This window comes from Salvelinus sp. IW2-2015, linkage group LG6.2, assembly GCF_002910315.2.
Source record: "Salvelinus sp. IW2-2015 linkage group LG6.2, ASM291031v2, whole genome shotgun sequence".
NCBI lineage: Eukaryota > Metazoa > Chordata > Actinopteri > Salmoniformes > Salmonidae > Salvelinus > Salvelinus sp. IW2-2015.
The window spans coordinates 515,767-535,552 of NC_036846.1; the positions used below are offsets into that span (position 1 = coordinate 515,767).

A 19,786-nucleotide genomic window follows, 5' to 3' on the forward strand; every position below is an offset into this window, starting at 1 on the left:
TATGATATTTACACCTATGTAACTTTCTCACTCATCATTATTCATTCATGATTATACGTAATCACGGTAGCATCCACGTTAATGTAGCGTTTAGCGTTTAGAAACATATTCTCTTCTAATTTACAATAAAAGTGACTCCAAAATGACACAATACATTATTTACCATTCATTTCTRTTGAGCACAACATAACACGAAACACAACCAAAGTAAACCGCCAAATACATCCAACAAACCTGGGGCTTGAGTGCTAGGAACATGGGACCAAATACAAAACTTTTTACTAAATCTCATACACTACAAGTGAATTTGTCCAAATACTTATGCCATTTTCAAATGGGGGGGACTATATACATAGCATACTTACATTTCTGAACAGTAAAATAGATGTGGATGAAAATGGCCTAAAATAAAAGCTGACATTTTGTACTGTCGCCACATATAAAACATTTGATGTCAAATCCAAATAGCGAGTATTGAGCCAAACTAAACATTTTAGCTTCACTGTCCAAATAAATACATAGGGGAGTGTATGTGCGTGTGTGTATCTGAGGACATTTCAGCAACAGCAAAGGACCTTGGGATTGCATGTAATTCCGCTTCTGTAGACGTTTGAGTGACTAGGGCCAAACAGAGGGAGGGTTACTCAGCTATGTACACAAGCAGGCCAGGCAAGCGAGGGACAGCAGTGACATCAGGACAGGGCAAGGGTCACTTAGGACATCATGAGAGGGCAAAGGTCAAGGGCAAGTTGATTGCAGAATCAAAAGAAGAGGCCTTACACTGCTACAGCAAGAGAGAACTTAATACACACGTGTTACAAGTATGTTACAGTCTGTGTGTGTGTGTGTGTGTGTGTGTGTGTGTGTGTGTGTTGGTGTTTGTGTGGTGTGGTGTGGTGGTGTGTGTGTGTGTGTGTGTGTTGGTTCGCGATGTGTATTGTGTTAGCGGGAGTTTATTGTCTCTCTGGCTGACTTACAACACAAGGTCAAGTTGAAGATGCAAAGGGACAAAACACAAAAGGGTCATCATGCATGCTATTGACGTGATAAACAAACAACCAATCAATATCAGGGTCAGAGGTCACTGTGATGCAGTGATCAGTTGTGACTAGATGAGTTAATGTTGTGATCTGAAAGGACCAACCGATTGATTAATGGACAGAGGGAGAAATCACCCATCAGTTTTTAGTAAATACACAGATATACTGTATATGAGCGTGGGCATGAGAGAAAGGGATAAGGAGTGGACTGAAGAAGGGAGAAAAGGGAGCGCAATAAGGACAGAGACCAAAAATGGAGGATGGGGATTAGAGAAAGGGAGAGAGATTTGAGGGAAGGAGAAAAAAAAGCCCCGAACCCAAAAGCATCACTTTCATCCCCTGAGTTCCTCTTCCTGTCCCCAGATTTCCCAGGCTCCTCTGGGAGAAGAATGAGATGAAAGGCCGACTCAACGGGTGTCGACTCCGAACTATAAAAACCAAAATAAGGGAAATTAGATGAATGAGAGGAGCGAGAGGAGCGCCACGGCTGTAAAACTCACTCATGCATTCCACCAGCGTGAAAAACAGAGCGCAGAGAGAGATAGTGAGAGAGAGGGGAGAGGGAGCGAGAGAAAGAGGGAAAATAAGCGAGTGACAGAAAGAAAGTAAAGATGTGCGAGAGAGAGAGAGGGAGGGGGGAGTGAGAGGCTGTGAGAGAGGTAGCAGAGGAAGAGAGCGAGAGAGTGAGATTTGTAAAGTGAGCAAGCAGGGTTTGGTCGTGATAGACTGTTTTCTAATTAGCTGTGTGCCTGCCTGGAACTACACTTGGAAAACATCAGTGTTGCTGAAGAGTAGAAGAGCTCAGACGTCTATTCTGTAGAGCTGTTGTTTGTGCTATGTGGACCAAAGTGTCAATCACAAAAGACTCTCACACGTGAATAAAAAATCTGTTCAAGATCGCTTCCCACTGGCCGAAGCACGCAAAAGCAATGTATCATTACGCTGCATCACAAGCCCAATGAAGCATATAGTGCCCGGCTCAGACCTGTGAATATATGCGTACAACAATCAAAGGCCTGTCATTATCAAAGTGAAATGTCACTAAGCATTGTGTGGGTGTGCTTATACTGTACCAGTGTAACGCTTATAACTGTTCATAAGCCCGTCTTATGGGTTACGCCTATCTCATCTGGGTTTGTGGGGTAGATACATTACGATAACTGACCTCACTTGACTGCAACCCGAAATATTCTGAAATAAAGCAGGAACTAATTTAAAATAGAAGCTATACTATAGCTAGAATATTTAACTTATTATGTCAACAATACAAGCCAATGGCTACAGAAATCAAACTCTACGACAAACAAAACTATCATGGTAAAACATTATTTTTAAACTCCTGCTGCTTTTAGTAACAAAAAAATCAAAGCATACCGTTAAAATGAAAGAAAAATATATTTGTCCGTCTCAAAAGCTGCAGGCTGGTTTGTGGAGGTTTGAAAAAGGTCAGAGTAATGGCGCCTGGGTACTTTGTAGGATTTCTCTGATCTGAAATTCCACAGACAAAGTGCTCGTCTCCACCTGAACCAAAGTACAAAACTGTTTAAAAAAAAAAAAATCATCAAATTAATGGAAAAACAATATATATGTTTTGAACTTTCAAGCTGAAGACAGAGGTTGCTATTCAGTTAGTGGCTCACAACGTAGTTTTAAACTTCTAAAAGCTACATTAGAGGAGGTTTGCACGGTAATAAGAGAAAGAGAGCGCTGCAGCAGCGAATGTGGGCATTGTCACCAAATAAACCAAACTAAATGTGTATACTCTGGGTTACATATCTGGCTACCCAAACATGTCTTCAGCAGGGGCGTAGTAGGGGAACATGCAAAAAAAACACAATCACTCTTGCTGATTCTAGGACATCCTGGAACATTCAATAACAGCCAGAACAATATTCTCAAGCAAAGAGCCTTTAGAGTATTCTGGAACCCGAGAATATGGTATTCTAGAACATGAGGAGGGAGGACGCGAGTGGAACACAAACAGGAGAACAGCCTCTGACAGAAGGGCCAGGGAACGGAACATACTGTAGAATCTCGCCTTCCTCTTGTGAATGTATTTACATCAATGTGTCTATGGCCTCAAAGACAGACACAAAACTCCCAGAAACACAGGCAGATAAAGAGAGAGAAAGGGGAGATGAGCGAGCAAGAGAGAGAGAACGAGGCTATAGCAATCGGTGTCAGTCAAATATTGAAGGGTTTGGGGACAGTTGAAGCAGAGGGAAACACAATAAAATAGTCTTTGTTTGAATTTAATAGGTCTCCATTATCTGAAGGAGAGTAGGAGGTGGACACGTTATATGAAGGTTGAGTAGGACGGGATTAACGAAGAGAAAGCTTCAATGAAGGTATGAACAAGAGGAAGGAAAAGTCAGTTGGACATGGACTGATGCTGAGGGGTAGGGGGTGGGACGAAGGAGATGCTGGAATGGCTTCAGGTCTGTGCAGAGTTAACGGGAGTCCCTGGTTGGTTGATGGGAGAGCAGGTGGATGGCAGAGCTACCAGACGTAGCCAATCTCGTCATCTTTGTCATCTTCCTCGTCCTCGTCATCCTCGATGGCCCCTCTGGGATGGATCCGGCCCCGCCTCTGCTTCTGCCGGCTCCTCCCACTCCGAGGTGGCTCCTCCTCCTGGTCGTCAAGGAGAAGGACGCCACCCCCGCTGCCAAAATCCCCCGATGTCTCTTGGTCCTCCTCTACACAGAGACAGGGAGATAGACAGGTTAGAGACAAAGACAGAGAGACAGACAGGTTAGATATTGAGACAGACAGATAGGTAACAAAGAGAGAGACAGGTAGGCAGGCAGAGAGTCAGAAACTGAAAGACAGAGAAAGAGAGACAAAATACGGCTGAGAAAGGCAGACAGACCGACAGCCAGACCGACAGCCAGACCTACAGACAGACTGACAGACAGACCCGACAGCCAGACCGACAGCCAGACTTACAGACAGACTGACAGACAAACAAACCAATCCACATACAGCATTCTTTAATCGAGACGTGCTATTCCGACAGCACAATGCACGATGAGTGTAAATAACGTCCTCTTCCTCCAGTGGTCCGTGTGAGCCTGAGCTCTACTTTATCCCAGCTCACCATCTCAAAGCATGAAACCTTTCAAAGGAACACTGTTGAATCCCAAATACATGAGCAGCGAATCAGAGGTAGCCAGAGGCATTCAGCTATAGATAGATAAGACTTCACAGGCTGTTCTCAGGTCTGTCTGGGTGATTACACAGCTTCTATTAGCAGCAGGGTTTACCACACCAACGTTCAGTCTGGCAATTGTCAGAGCAGATTAGTCTCCTCGTAAAATGGAACTACGCTTCAGAGATAGGAGTACATGCAAATGCCCAACACACTCCACAAACAACAACAACATGACAAAGGTATCGTCTGTTCCTCTAAAAGGCCTGGGGAGTATTTTTTTCAGGGGAGACACATTTGCGCCGTAAAAAGTCTCTAACAGAACAGAGACCTTGTCATTGAGATTCCCCGCATGCTTCAGTGGTATCTTTAAAGAAAGACTCAGCGAGCTCGCTGCCTCCAGCACCCCAGATTACACAGACCTAGATAACACACGCACACACACAGCAACACCTGTATCACAGAGCACACTCATAGAGACAGATGGGACACATTGTAAAGAGAATGCTGGAGGTGTGTGTGTGTGTGTGTGTGTGTTGGGTGGTCGTGTGTTGTGTGTGTGGTGTGTGTGGTGTTTGCTTGTGCGGAAAGTGTTAGAAATGTTATGTTGGGTTCACATACTATGTGAAATCTTTCAAATACTTTGAGCATTTGCTCTAGCCTGCCTGGAGTGCCAGTTCGGCAAGATCTTCAGTTTGGTGCTTTTCTATTGGTCCATTAAGCCAGACAAGCTCAATCAAGCACATATTCAGTATTTGGAATGATTCAAAATAGTGTTTGAAGCCAGCTCTGGTACATAGAGTACGAATATTGGTATACGTGCTTGTGTACATGATTGGTGTTGTTGTGTGTGCCTGTGCTCATGTGAAACCTTTCAAATACTTGCTGTAGCTTGCCTGGAGTGCCAGATGGGCATGATCTGCAGTTTTAGTGTGTGTTGACTGTGATTGGTCTTACCACAGGTGGGGTTGCCCTGTTTTCTGGAGCCGGCGATCTCGTTGCCGTATTTGTCCACACACCAACACTGTCCAGTACTGCCATGACACTGGGTTGACTTAAAGTAACCCTCCTCAGAACAGCGTGGAATATAGGCCCCTGGAGAGAGAAAGGAAGGGAGGGAGGGAGAGTGTGTAGTGAGGGAGAGAGAGGGAGAGATTGTGTCAGAGATAAAGAGATTGACACAGGCGCGTAGGCATGAATGGGCCTGGTTGGCCCAGGCCCACCAAATCAGGTTGAGATCTTTTTTTAATATTATTCTCTACTTGTCAGTGTTCCAGACAGGATTTTTTTTTTAACCTAACCACAGTACTTGATTTGGGCAGTAGATCACGGGAACTGCGTACCGGCACCTCAAATTTTATTCTGCTTGAGTCCCTGCACTTCCTATAGAATATTAGCTCAAAWGTATTGCAGAGTTCCTGCACATAAATATAAACAGTAACAGCACCCACAATGAGTACCGTCACCTATTTCAGTCCAAGCACTGGCCAAAACATGCAATTGGAAAATAATGGATGGGTTCTGGCATGTGTCATTCCACACTGATACCATGTGCAGTAAACAGCAGTTATCACTGTGTAGGCTAGGCTACACTGTGTAGGTGACTCACCGTTAGCTAGCTAGCTAAAACTCACGAGCCAACTTGGCTAACAAAAACAAGTAAAATGGCCGAACAAAGCTCACTGTAAAAAAAAATCTAACAAGAGACCGCGTACAGAAAATAATTTTGGAGCATTTGATATTTTGTTTTTTATATTTATTAGGCTCCCCTGGCATCTACTCGTCCTTGGGTCCAAACAGGGTTAAAACAATTACATCACAGCCAAACACAAAGCCAAAGACATTATTATGCTATTATGACCCCATTTAGGTTCCGCTTTAAATGACATGCAGCTTATAAAGGCTTCATAAAGCCTTCATAAAGACTACATTAATGTGTTACAAATCATCTATAACCGTATGTCATGCTTTATAAAGGGTTCATAAATGTGGCATAACTGTGTGACATAACAACGAATGTCAAATGTGACATAACCCACTATGTCAAATATGACATAAACCTGTGCTTTATAAAAGGTGGCATAAGCACTGCTTGATAAAGGCTTTATAAGTCATATTAAATTGAGGCTTCACAAAGCATTTCTAACCCTGTCATGCATCTTGGTAGAGCATTACAACGCCAGGATATTGGGTTCGATTCCCGGGACCACCCATACGTAAAAAAAGTCGCTTTGGATAAAAGCGTCTGCTAAATGTTATATATTATATCACTAAAACATTTCTAGGATGACCCAACTTCTTTCCCTATTTGGTGCATAGTCAATATTGGACCTGACCTCAACTTCCCCCAAAATGCATTGGTGAGGCTTTTTAAAATCCCTTCAACATTGTTTGCCTTCATCCAAATTCCATTCTCTGTTTTGTTTTTCCAGGTTTCGGATTTCCCCAATTTTTTCAGGTTTTCCCCAAGTTTTGTCACACTTTTTAAAAATAGAAAAACAACAACGTTTCATTTCCTGTGTTCACAACAATGCTTTAACCACATCAGGGGTTGACTTTTGAGGTCTGTGAAAAATCTAAGAAACTTAAATGTTTGTGTGTAGTTGCCCTTTAATTCAGTATGCATGCCCTGCACTGTTGTTTGGTTTGAGGGTTTTCTGTAGCACAGTAATCGCACATGTGATGATTATGTACTCGCATTGTGGCCGCCAATGGAATGGCTGGAGTAAAAGGTCACGATATTTATATTCTACAGACCTTACTGAGAACTCCTTACATTAATTTTATTGCGGCACCCAAAATAGTTTTTGTTCTATAAGCCAATATGTATTACACATAGTGCTTCGCACTGGGGGCATTTATATGACATTGAACATGTTTTAAAACCCACATTTAATGCAAATGTGACTTAAATATGAACAAATATGAATCATTGTAAATGTTAAGACAATTATTTTTCATATAATTAATAAATACATGTTGTTGATACTTTTATACTATTATGTGGAGGACTTTATTTAGGAAATTTCAGAAATTCTGTGACCCGGAAGTACTTTTTTTTAGTGTTGGTGACAAGATGCTGTTAATGTGATGAGTTTGCAAATCAAATGCCCAATTGTGGTGCCACCGGACAGCGAAAAACAAGTAAGTTAACATTTATTTATTGTAATTTAAATTAGTTTGTAGTAGTTGTGTTGAGTTAGATTACATACTGTAGCTACCTCAGTCATTCTTTCAAATAATTTTGGTGACTACACAGCAATTGCTAGATAGCCGAAATTTAGCTAGCTAACGGGCTCAGCTAAATAAAAATCCCCTTAGATACAGCCACGTCTCATAATCAAGTCATGAGATTTGTAAATGAAAGAGGAATATAATAATATTAATCAAATGGAGTTTCCCATCTCCCCATTTAGAGTTTCTAGTGCAGCACATACGTAAATGCCCTCATCCAGATGGTGGTACAAAGGCATTTCCTAACATACCTGCTAACTTTCTTTGTTGTTACTTTTAAGGTTGGAACCTACATGCAGTATTTGTAAAGTATTTGTCATCATCACTAGTTAACCCTCCTGCTGTGTTCCGGTCAAATTGGACTGATTTACAAGTTCTCTCTGAAAAATGTAGTTAATTTAATCTGATTGTCATAAGGTTCCATGACTTGTCCACACAGGGCATCTGAACACACAGAATACATTTAGATGATTTTCATTACATTTTGGGTGTTTTATTTAACTTTGTACACCTGTGGTGTTGCCGGTCAAAAATGACCGGTCATTGTGAGACTACAATTAGTGTATAAAATTGAGTTCAGGCACATGCCCATTCATCAGATGGACACACTTCCTCTCCCAGACCCCTATATACGTGTGTGTTTGAGCACACACACACACACACACACACACACACACACACACACACACACACACACACACACACACACACACACACACACACACACACACACACGCACGCACGCACGCACGCACACACACACACACCCCTTCTTGGCTTCCATGGAAACCCCCATGGGAACCTTTCCCCAATATAATATTTCCCCCACGGGAACAACACCTATTGGCATTCTCACAAACAATCGCAACATTGTTTCAATAATATATATAACTTTTCTCACAGCTCTGGCATATAAAGCTTTTTGAGGCCTTCTTCACAATTCATTCTGTGGCAGCACAATGACCAAACGATATACTGTATGTGAGGCTCTTGATCATATCTTTGATCATGACACTGGTGAGGAGGAGAGAGTCCTTGTTAAACTTTGACACAAAGTAGTCTGTGATAAATAGCACAATATGTTTCATCTGAGTATTTGTTATAGTCAAAAAAATCCATACATTATGCTTTTTTTACTCAAAAAGAGTAGTATGAGCTCAGGTCAATGAGACCTACAGGCCATAAATCGCAAATAGAAGTTCAAAACTTTGTAATGTTCACAAGAACTTAAGTTGATAAAAAGATCTAACACAACATTAGGCGATAATATATGTATTATTATGGATTTATAATCAGCTATAATGGGGCGGTCATTTTGGACCGGGAACACAGAATGTATTAACATGAAACGAACACAACAGGAGGGTTAACACAGTAAAAAAGTCACACTTATGGCTAAACCCTGTCTATTTCCACAATTTATCTTCTTAAAATGTGATCTTAAACCTAACCCTAACTAATGAAGGCCAAGTTTAATGTGTTGGTCCACCAGACCGTCATGTCACCTTCATGTCAACCCAACATGTCACCTTCTATAAAGCACATGTTTATATCATATTCAACCTCGTGGGTTATGTCACACAGTTATGCCACATTTATGAACCCTGTACAACTCATGACATCAGGATATAGAAACTTTGTAACACATTTATGTAGTGCTTATGAAGGCTTTATGGAGCCTTTATAAGCTGAACGTAATTTAAAGCGGGACCCAAATGGGGTCGATATATAATCCACAATACCACAAAATTACAGTGTGTGTGTGTGTGTGTTTGTGCGTGTGTGTGCGTGTGTGTCTCTTCAAAGTCCGCGTTGTGCCGTGACGTGTTGTTTTATCAGTTTTTTAAAAATCTGATTTTACTGCTCGCTTGATTTACTTGATGTGGAAGAGAGTTGCATGTAGTCATGGCTCTATGTAGTACTGTGTGTTTCCCATAGTCTGTTCTGGACTTCAACACTTTGAAGAGACCCCTGGTGGCAATCGTTGATTCCATCGATCTAATCTCGGGCCTTAAAGACCGTTTCAGTACATTCAGAGACAATTCTAAAGGGGATTTTGATAAAATCGTTAAGCTTACAGATGATTTGATGTTCAAAAATTATATCCACACCCAGGATGTTACCAGTTTCCGAAACAAAAAACCTCCAGCAAGGTTTGTGGACTCGCATGTTACATCTACAGTGGGGAAAGCAGTCCCCATCAGGAGCAATTGGATTTACAGGCATTATGGAACAAGATATTGAATATACAACTTATGGAACTCAACAGTCGATTTCATACGTCATAATGAAGAAGGCCTGCACCAATCAGACTAATTTGGTCAAATGACAGCGATACAGCCACCCAGTACCCATGACGGTATTTCTGTTTTTGTACAACAGCTTAAACGGAAGGTACATGAGGGTTAGCCCTATCCATCTCTCATCGAGGCGCTCGACATCTGTCCCGAAGACGTTTCCGAACATTAACAGGCTTCTGAGAGCCTTCACCACTCTGCCTATCACCAGCTGCGCTGTATAACGTCTATCCTACACTGTCAATTATCCAGGCTCACAGGCTGCCTGAACAATTTGTCACCGCTCTCCTTGGAACGAGAACTGACCGAGTCCTCAGATTATGATGATATCATTTCAATGTTCAACACCAAGCTCCGTCACCTTGTGCTGTGAGTCTGACAACAACCGTAGGCCGATGTTCATTTGTCCTTTTTCTTTCACTTGACTGTATATGGCACTGCTTTATCGTGCTGTACATTGTCGCCTACTGTTATCATTTACATGACCTTTGTTTGGTGTAAGAGCGTGTAGGCCTAATATAATGCAAAGAAATCGGATCTGATTGGCCTCGGCATACTGCTGGGCCTCGCTGCGGTCGTTGGAACAGTGCTAGCTCAGATGGCTGCACCAGACCAGTTGGTGGCACTATAGATGTCATTGGCACCGGTGGCACCATAGGATACTAGAGCAATAGCTATTGATCAGGTGGACAAATGAATGTTCGATTTAATTATGCAGATGAACAACGTGAAATATTGTGGAAAAAAACACCGGGAATATTTCCCAATCTTAACATTAGTCAAATTGACCCCATAATTGGCAAATAAACTCAATACATTAAGTAATGACTTTGAGAATGATTACCTGCGTTCAAAGAGCCAACCTACAGCACTAGAATAAAGGTATCTTGCGTCGACCTTGTGGTGTTGAGAGATAAACATGGTAATGATGTAACTGATTGCACATGAAGGAAGATAGTTACTACATGATAGACTGCTTGCTTTGTTATACAATTGATCTTGTGTCTTTTCTGTCATCCCGTGAACCCCGTTCATTGCTACTCGCAGCTATATATATATATTTTTTTTTTATCACACAATAATGTTTCTTAAGACCTGCCTAAACAAAATTGTCACGCCCTGGCCTTAGTATTATTTGTTTTCTTTATTATTTTTGTTAGGTCAGGGTGTGACATGGGGTATGTGTGTGTTTTGGGTGATTATATGGTATAGGGGGTGTTGGTTGTAGTGTATGGGTTTGTGTTGAGTGTATGTGTCTAGGTATGTCTATGGTTGAGTGTAGGTGTTTAGGAAAGTCTATGGTTGCCTGATTTGGTTCTCAATCAGAGACAGCTGGTTATTGTTGTYTCTGATTGGGAGYCATATTTAAGGTAGCCATAGGCTTTAGGTGTTTGTGGGTAATTGTYTATGTTGAACGTAAGTAGCTTGTGTGTGCACTTTCGTTTGTAGCTTCACGGTCGTTTGTTGTTTTGTATAGTTTGTATAAGTGTTTCGTTTTGTGTTCATCTTCGTCGTTCTAATAAAAGAAGATGTATTCATATCCCGCTGCGCCTTGGTCCGTCTCTCCTCCACACGATCGTGACAAAAATTATCAATTTCTTTGTGATGGTGTATTAAATGGATTTATGATGGGTCACTGTGCTTCTATGGCTATATGCACCATGACACTGCCTATTTAATTGGTTCATTTAGCAAACAAGATGGCTCATAATCCAGTGCTTGAATCACAGTCACACCTACATTTGAGCTGTAGTAAGACAATGGAATACAACAGAATTAAACAGAAGATATATTTTTTCGCAAATTTGATCGCACCTGTGAAACCGTGATTAAAAAAAGGTATATTTTGAAACAATGTCCTTGAGCTCCTTTTTGAGAATAGCTTGGCGACTGTATGTTATTATAAACCTGATACTCATCTATTGGATGGCCTGTCTAATTAAAAAAACGAAACAAAAATACTGCGTGTGTCACGTTCTGACCTTTATTTTCCTTTGTTTTGTCTTTAGTTAGTATGGTCAGGGCGTGAGTTGGGGTGGGCAGTTCTATGTTGTCTGTTTCTATGTGGGGTTTTCTAGTTTGGCCTGACATGGTTCTCAATCAGAGGCAGGTGTTTTGTGTTGTCTCTGAATGGGAACCATATTTAGGTAGTCTGTTTTGTATTGTGGGTTGTGGGTTATTGTCTATGTCATTACGTAAGTTGCCTGTGTCTGCACTTGTCGTAGTATAGCTTCACGTTCGTTCGTTTGTTGTTTTGTTAGTTTGTCAAGTGTTCTTCGTTTCGTCTTCGTTAAATAAATTCAAGTATGTATTCAGAACCACGCTGCGCTTTGGTCCGATCCTTGCTCCTCCTCAGACGAGGATTACGACGTTCGTGACAGTGTGGAACTTTGTATGAAGATTTGGAAAAAGTCGCATACATAAAATTTAAAAAAATGGTTCTGTTCCCTGCCTCAAATACACATGCTGTTCATCAGTCTCGTCATTCAGAATCTGACAACGAATATAGGCTATTAATAATATTGTCACACAGACTATTCTCAATTTAAATCGTGTCTTTACGTTTACATCTACACTGAACAAAAATATAAACGCAACATTTCAAAGATTTTACTGAGTTGCAGTTCATATAAGGAAATCAGTATATTCAAATGAATTCATTAGGCCCTAATATATGGATTTCACTGACTAGGAATACAGATATGCGTACGTTGGTCACAGATACGTAAACAAAAAAGGTAGGTGCATCTGGTGTGACCACCATTTGACTCATGCTGCGCGACACATGTCCTTCGCATAGAGTTGATCTGGCTGTTGATTGTGGACTGTGGAATGTTGTCCCACTCCTCTTCAATGGCAGTGCGAAGTTGCTGGATTTTGGCGGGAACTGGAACACGCTGTCGTACATGTAGATCCAGAGCATCCCAAACATGCTCAATGGGTGACATGCAGGCCATGGAAGAACTGGTACATTTTCAGCTTCAAGGAATTGTGTACACATCCTTGCGACATGGGGCCTTGCATTATCATGCTGAAACATGAGGTGATGGCAGCGGGTGAATGGCGCAACAATGAGCCTCGTCATGGTATCTCTGTGCATTCAAATTGCCATCAATAAAATTCAATTGTGTACGTTGTCTGTAGCTTATGCCTGCCCATACCATAACCCCACCGCCACCATGGGCACTCTATTCACAACGTTGACATCAGCAAACCGCTCGACCACACAGACGATCCCGCAGGTGAAGAAACCAGATGTAGAGGTCCTGGGCTGGCATGGTTACATGTGGTCTGCGGTTGTGAGGCCGGTTGGACGTACTGCCAAATTCTCTAAAACGACGTTGGAGGAGACTTATGGTAGAGAAATGAACATTCAATTCTCTAGCAACAGCTCTGGTGCCCCGACTTTGTAGTTAATTACATTTACATGATTAGTTCAATCAGGTAATATTAATTACAGAGAAATTATTTTGCAGAATAGCATGTCACATCACTTAATCCGGCATAGCAAAGACACGACAGTAGGCTGTGAGTCCCTTGTGAAATACAAGAGCCACGGTTTATATTGTTAAGAAATGACTGCTTGATCTACGAAATCAGGTGTTAAACGTTTTGTGTGCGATCGAGTAGCGCAGTGGTAAGAGTAAGGTAGCCTATGTTTTTATTGATAATTCAATTATGATTTGAGAGCTTCAATTTCGGCCCAACCAAATTTCTGCAGGCCCACCTACCAACAAACTTCTGGCTACGCTACTGGATTGGCAGAGATGAGATGGATAAAAAATTCATTTCTAAACAATCCGGTAGTAAAATCAAAACGTACTAAAACTCAACGTGCTCATCGCCATGGTTTTGCAGGTTCTTGTGTGTGCAGAGGCGGAGGCAAACAACCAATTACTAGTGCCTAAGCTGAGACAACAAGCCATACATCCTGCTTAAAAAGGGACCAGTCACTTTCAATAACAGCACTCATGTGCGCACGTGCACACCACAGTTCACACACACACATACACCACACACACAAACCCATTGCCCTCCTTTTTCATTCATGTCACCCAGTCAAAGGCCATTTGTCAAACTGTGTTTTTTGGTGAGTTATAACATTATTATGCACGATTATTCATGACCGCTTGGCTGAGGGTTCGAAGGAGTTAGGGGCAGGGGTGTTTGTGTCTGTGTGTGCTATTGTTTGTCTCAGCTGGGTAATGTATTGTGCCTAAATATGTATCGGAATTTAAATATACGGTGCACAATAACCAAAATCCCACGGAAAAACAATTGATTGACAGCTGTCACTCCAGCAAACTGACCTATGAGACTCTTCCGTCGACCCTGAGTCTGAATCCTGTTCATCTCATTCTGGCAGGGCAGACCTGGATCAGAACACACACACACACACACACACACACACACACACACACATCACACAAACACACACACACACAACACACACACACACACACACACACCACACACACACACACACACACACACACACACACACAGTTAGCATACAGAACAGGTTCAAATGTGCAAACGTTCGTTTTTCCATCACCAACAAACACCACTGTCTTTCTTTTTTGTTGTTGTCCGTCTTCACCAATACTCTCTAAAACACTTCCTCCCTTCTCCATCCCTACTCCATCATTCCCTCCATCTCTCTCACCGTCAGGTTTCTGGAAGCAGTAGCACCACTCGTTGTTGGACAGTTTCCCGTCCTTGAAGGAGTCGCAGGAGTTGAACAGGGGCTTCATACACAGCTCATACTTATCCAGGTAGATGGCACTGAGCTCTGATTGGTCCAGCAGAAGGTCGTAGTTCATGTCCAGCTTGTTGAACATCCAACCCAGAGAGTCCTTACAGATGGGCAGGATACTGGTGTCAAAACCTGGGGGACGGGGGAGAGGGATGTTAGCGGGAGGTGTGTGTGTGTGCGTGTGTGTATGAGAGAGAAGCGTGTGAGTGTGGGGGGTTAGGGGTGTTGGAAGACGTTTGTATGTATGTGTGAGTGTGTGTTGTGGTGTCTCGTAGTGTCTCATGTTTTGTATTGGAGGGGGTGCTTGTCTGAGGCCTTTTCAGTTTGAAACTTGAGTAAAGTGCTTGGAGACTGAGGGTGAGTTTGAGAGGGTTTGTTGAAATTTAAGTGTAGAGACATGCTGCCTTTAGTTGAGCAGAGAGGAGCACTGTCCTCATGAGAACTGAAAAGAGCGATGGGATTTCAAATGGCAGTGCCATTTCAAAACAACAAAATAATACACACACAGATAATGGTGTGACTCACGTCCTGCCGCTGAATCAGAGTTGGCGGAGGATTTGAGGTCTCGGTTGGCGTCGAGGTGGAGAACTCCGAACCAGTCCTTCAGTCTGGATGCTAGGCTATGCAGGTCCCCATCACTGCAGACTGAACACACAGAGACAGAGACACACACCAGGGAGGCAGGGAAATCATTTTAATAAAACATACTTTATTTTAAAGCCACATCGATGCAACATGACTGTTTGATAAGGTTGGGTGAAATAACGTCAGCACAATGTTGGCTCAACCAATTTTTTATTTTCCTGGTTGGCTTCTCCTTGACCACACAGAGGACCATCAAACTGCACAGAAGCAGCTGAGTTATATTTCCCTTTCTGTTGCTATAGGAACACAAGCTGGTAAGTGAGTGTGAGAGTGGGTGAGTGTGAGAGTGAGAGGGTGAGAGATAGAGATAGTGTGTGTGATGATGATGGTTACACATTCATTCTGCCAGAGTGAAGGATGGTTACACACTCATTCTGCCTGAGTGACGGATGGTTACACATTCATTCTGCCAGTGACGGATGGTTACATATTGATTCTGCCAGAGTGACGGATGGCTACACATTCATTCTGCGGTGACGGATGGTTACACATTCATTCTGCCAGAGTGATGGATGGTTACACATTCATTCTGTCAGAGTGATGGATGGTTACACATTCATTTCTGTCAGAGTGAAGGATTGGTTACATCATATCATTCTTGCCTAGAGTGAATGGTGGTAACACATTTCCTTCTGCCAGAGTGACCGGTATGTTACACATCATCTGCAGCACTATGACGATGGTTACATATTGATTCTGCCAGAGTGACGGATGGTTCACATTCATCTGCCAGTGACAGATGTTACTCATTCATTCTGCCAGGAGTGACGGATGGTTACACATTCATTCTGCCAGTGACGGATGGTTACACATTCATTCTGCCAGAGTGATGGATGGTACACATTCATTCTGTCAGAGTGATGATTGGTTACACCATTCATTCTGTCTGAGTGAAGAATGGTTACACACTATCATTCTGCTAGAGGATGATAGGTAACACATTCCTTCTGCCAGAGTGACAGATGGTTACACATTTCATTCTGCACAGTGACGGATGGTTACATATTGATTCTGCATAGCGACGGCGATGGTTACACATTCATTCGGCCAGTGACAGTGTTACACATCCATTCTGCTAGAGTGATGATGGTTAACACATTCATTCTGCAGAGTGAGGATGGTTACAACATCAATTCTGCCCCAGAGTGACGGATGGTTACACATCATTCTGCCAGAGTGAGGATGGTTACACATTCATTCTGCCATGACGAGATGGTTAACACATTCATTCTGCGCAGAGTGACGGATGGTTAACACATTCATCCTGCAGGTGACGGATGGTTACACATTCATTCTGCCAGAGTGAGGATGTTACACATTCATTCCTGTCAGAGTGATGGATGTTTACACATCATCATCTGCAGAGTGATGGATGGTATACACATTCATTCGTCTGCAGAAGTGATTGATGTTACACCATGAATCCTGCCAGCAGTGACGATGTACACATTCCATTATGCCAGAGTGCACGATGGTTACACATTCATCTGCCAGAGTGACGGATGGTTACACATGCATTATGCAGAGTGACGGATGGTAACATTCCATCTGCAGAGAGTGATGGATGGTTAACATAATTCTGCCAGAAGCTCCACTTGAACCAGCTATATGACAGGTGAGGGCCAGGGTAGACAATACACATCCGACCCAGCACTCCACCACATGACATTTACGCGTGCCGCCACCACACACCACCACAACACACCCACACACACCCCCCCACACACCACACACACACACACACACACCACACACCACACCACACACACACACACAACCACACACCACACAGCCACACACCACACACACTACACACCACACCACACATCACACACACACTGGTGGCCAGCAATCTCTAACTGCCATCTAGATAACTCACAGGGAAAAATGCTACAATAGTCACACAGCAGTATTTCTCCCCTCTATGTCTATTTAAATTGCCATAAATCCACTGCACCAGGATACAGTGGGAATACCAACACTTGATTATAAGTGTATAGGGCTGTTAACTAACTGTAAATGCTGCCTCAGATCTGTGATTTCAAATACTTGTTTCCTCTCCCATCCTATCTGACACGGTCAATACAGAGCTGTCTATTTGACTGCTGTGGAAAACCACTCTCTCATCTGCAGCCTGGCCACTGACAAGGTCTTCCAGCCAATTAGCAACAACTGACTCACTTTCCGTCAGGATCTGTGTGTTCGTGCGTGCGCGCACCCGCCTGCACGTGTGTGTCTGTGTCAGCATGATTGACATGGCTTCTAGGATGAGAACTAATTGACAGTTTCTTAATAAAATTAGGCGAAATTGCTCACCTCATACCGAGCAAGCCAATCAAAAGCCATCATCCTTGGCATGTCAAAAAGTCAGATAGAGAACATTCCAGAATGTTGAAAAACATGAACATTCCGGTAGCCTTCTCAAGCTAGCCTTCTCTTGCCTGGCTACATCTAAACAGACAGACACATCACCTGACACATCACCTGACACATACGGTGCTTAACTCAACACAGGGACAAACAAGTAAGGGATAGACTCACTTCTTCCTAGGTTCTGGCCTTCCCAGGAAGTATTTCCTAGCCACCGTGCTTCTACACCTGCATTGCTTGCTGTTTGGGGTTTTAGGCTGGGTTTCTGTACAGCACTTTGAGATATCAGCTGATGTAAGAAGGGCTTTATAAATCAATTTGATTTGATTTGATAGACGCAGACATTCTGTGCATTGCCTTGGAAATAATGTACGACACAGCGGGGCGAAGGCGGAGTTGAGTCCCATTGCAGAGTTCATTTTTCCAAGGTAATGTACAGAACGGAGGTGTTTATCCCGCCTAAGAAAACAAACACTAAAGAACACATATTTTCTCATCTTTGGGTTGCTAGAGACGCGAACAAGTCGTTTGTTTCATTAGTTCTATATCTAGAGATGATACCCAGTCGTTCGTTTCATTCGTTATAAATTTAGAGACGCGATACAGTCGTTCGTTTCATTAGTTATATTTATCTAGAGACGCGACCCAGTTGTTCGTTTCATTAGTTCTATATCTAGAGACAGGACCCAGTCATTTCGATTAGCTCTATATCTAGAAATGTGACAATGTCGCTAGTTCAATCACTATGCAGGCTGGCAACATTCTTCTCTCGCCATGTAGCCTAGCTCATCGCTTGATTGCACGTGGGCATCTGCAACACAATAACACAACCCAGTTGTTCGTTATATATATTCCATTGCCATGCTCGCTGGCACGCTTCTCATCCCTTGCATGTTAGCTAGCCAAATAGCTACAGCTAACACATTCACAACCTCTGCAGCCAGAATAACAGCAACGTAGCTGCATTGGGGTTTGTTTAAGCTGTTTTCTATTGACATCCATTTGGATACATCCATAACGAGCTGATGACGCTCGATTGTGCCTGGCATAGCTAGAAAAGTTAGCTTTCTCGCCAGGACATTCGACACGGTTCATTGCGAGGCGATCACACTGCATATCAAACAGTTTGTGTTGCTAGCGAGTCTGCAAATACGCTAGCTAGCTAGCTGACAACGTTTTTCATCGCTGGACCTGTGTTTACAAGGTTTCCAATTTCGGTTTGTGTGGTTGTTGGTTAAAGTTTCTGTCACTTTGTAGCAAGTATGGTCTGCATGTGTAGGCACATATTGCGTCATGATTGCAAGGTGTCCCGATATCTTTTCCAATTGTCCTGTTATCTGGTTTTAATGCCCATTCTAGAATTCCCTTCTATCCAATCAGAAACGAGTATTCAACAATGCTGTGGTATAACTGGTGATAAGACATTACATTATGTACTCGTCAAAAGGAGAGTCTGTTCAGCTATGAATTGTGATGGGCACACACTTCGACACAACATCCACTAAGGGTGTATGGCTTATGTGATTCAGTGAAACAGGAAATGTTTCTTGGTGGAATGGGAGCACTTCCACAGTGGCTGGCAGTAAATTGTTCAGCCAGTGTTTTGAAAACTGTTTTCAATGGAAACATATAGATAATCTAAGGCTTTGCACCAAGCAATCATCTCTGAATAAAGTGTGTGTGTGTGTGTCTCTAGTTCTGTGTGTGAGACTGTGCCAATGTGTGTGTATGTGTGTGTGTGTGTAGGTGTCTGTGTTTAGGTGTGTGTCTAGTCAGCTTTATCGACTCTACTCTTATGTATCTCCTCCATCTGCTGCGTTCCAGCTGGATACCTCCCACACGCACGCACATATGCCTTCCACTTTTGAAGCATGGAACAGTAAAGATTGCTCTGTGTGAAGGCTTTGTCTGGGACTGAGTTCCTCTGTGGAGTGCCAGGTAGCCACAAAGACATCTAGGCCATGAAATCACATTCTATGTCAGTGTCTGTATACAGCCAGGCTATTCAGGGACTAGGTGGCCAGACTCTAACCCAGGACCAGGTGATAGGAATGGGGCACTATTCTACACTGACCCCCTTCTCATGGACACCCAGACCCTGTTGCTCACATCTGATCCCACGCAGATCCCATTCATTCTCTCTCTCTCTCTCTCTCTCTCTCTCTCTCTCTCTCTCTCTCTCTCTCTCTCTCTCTCTCTCGTCTCTCTCTCATCTTCCTCTCGTCAATCTCTCCTCTCTTACCATCTCTCTTATCTCGTCTCTTCGAGTAGCTCTCTTCTCTCGTCTTTCAACATC

General features: G+C 42.8%; 1 protein-coding gene across 1 annotated transcript in view; it reads right to left on the reverse strand.

Annotated features, from left to right (window-relative positions):
• Nucleotides 1-936: 936 nt before the first annotated feature.
• LOC111965479 (testican-1) overlaps nt 937-19,786 on the reverse strand; it is a 101,992-nt gene continuing 83,142 nt past the window's right edge. Inside the window, exons 7-11 of the mRNA XM_023989657.2 lie at nt 15,001-15,120; nt 14,386-14,607; nt 14,030-14,092; nt 5,146-5,283; nt 937-3,736 (exon numbers count right to left, since the gene is read on the reverse strand). Coding sequence (XP_023845425.2) covers nt 3,540-3,736; nt 5,146-5,283; nt 14,030-14,092; nt 14,386-14,607; nt 15,001-15,120 — 740 coding nt within the window. The 3' untranslated portion in view covers nt 937-3,539. The remainder of the gene's footprint in view (nt 3,737-5,145; nt 5,284-14,029; nt 14,093-14,385; nt 14,608-15,000; nt 15,121-19,786) is intronic.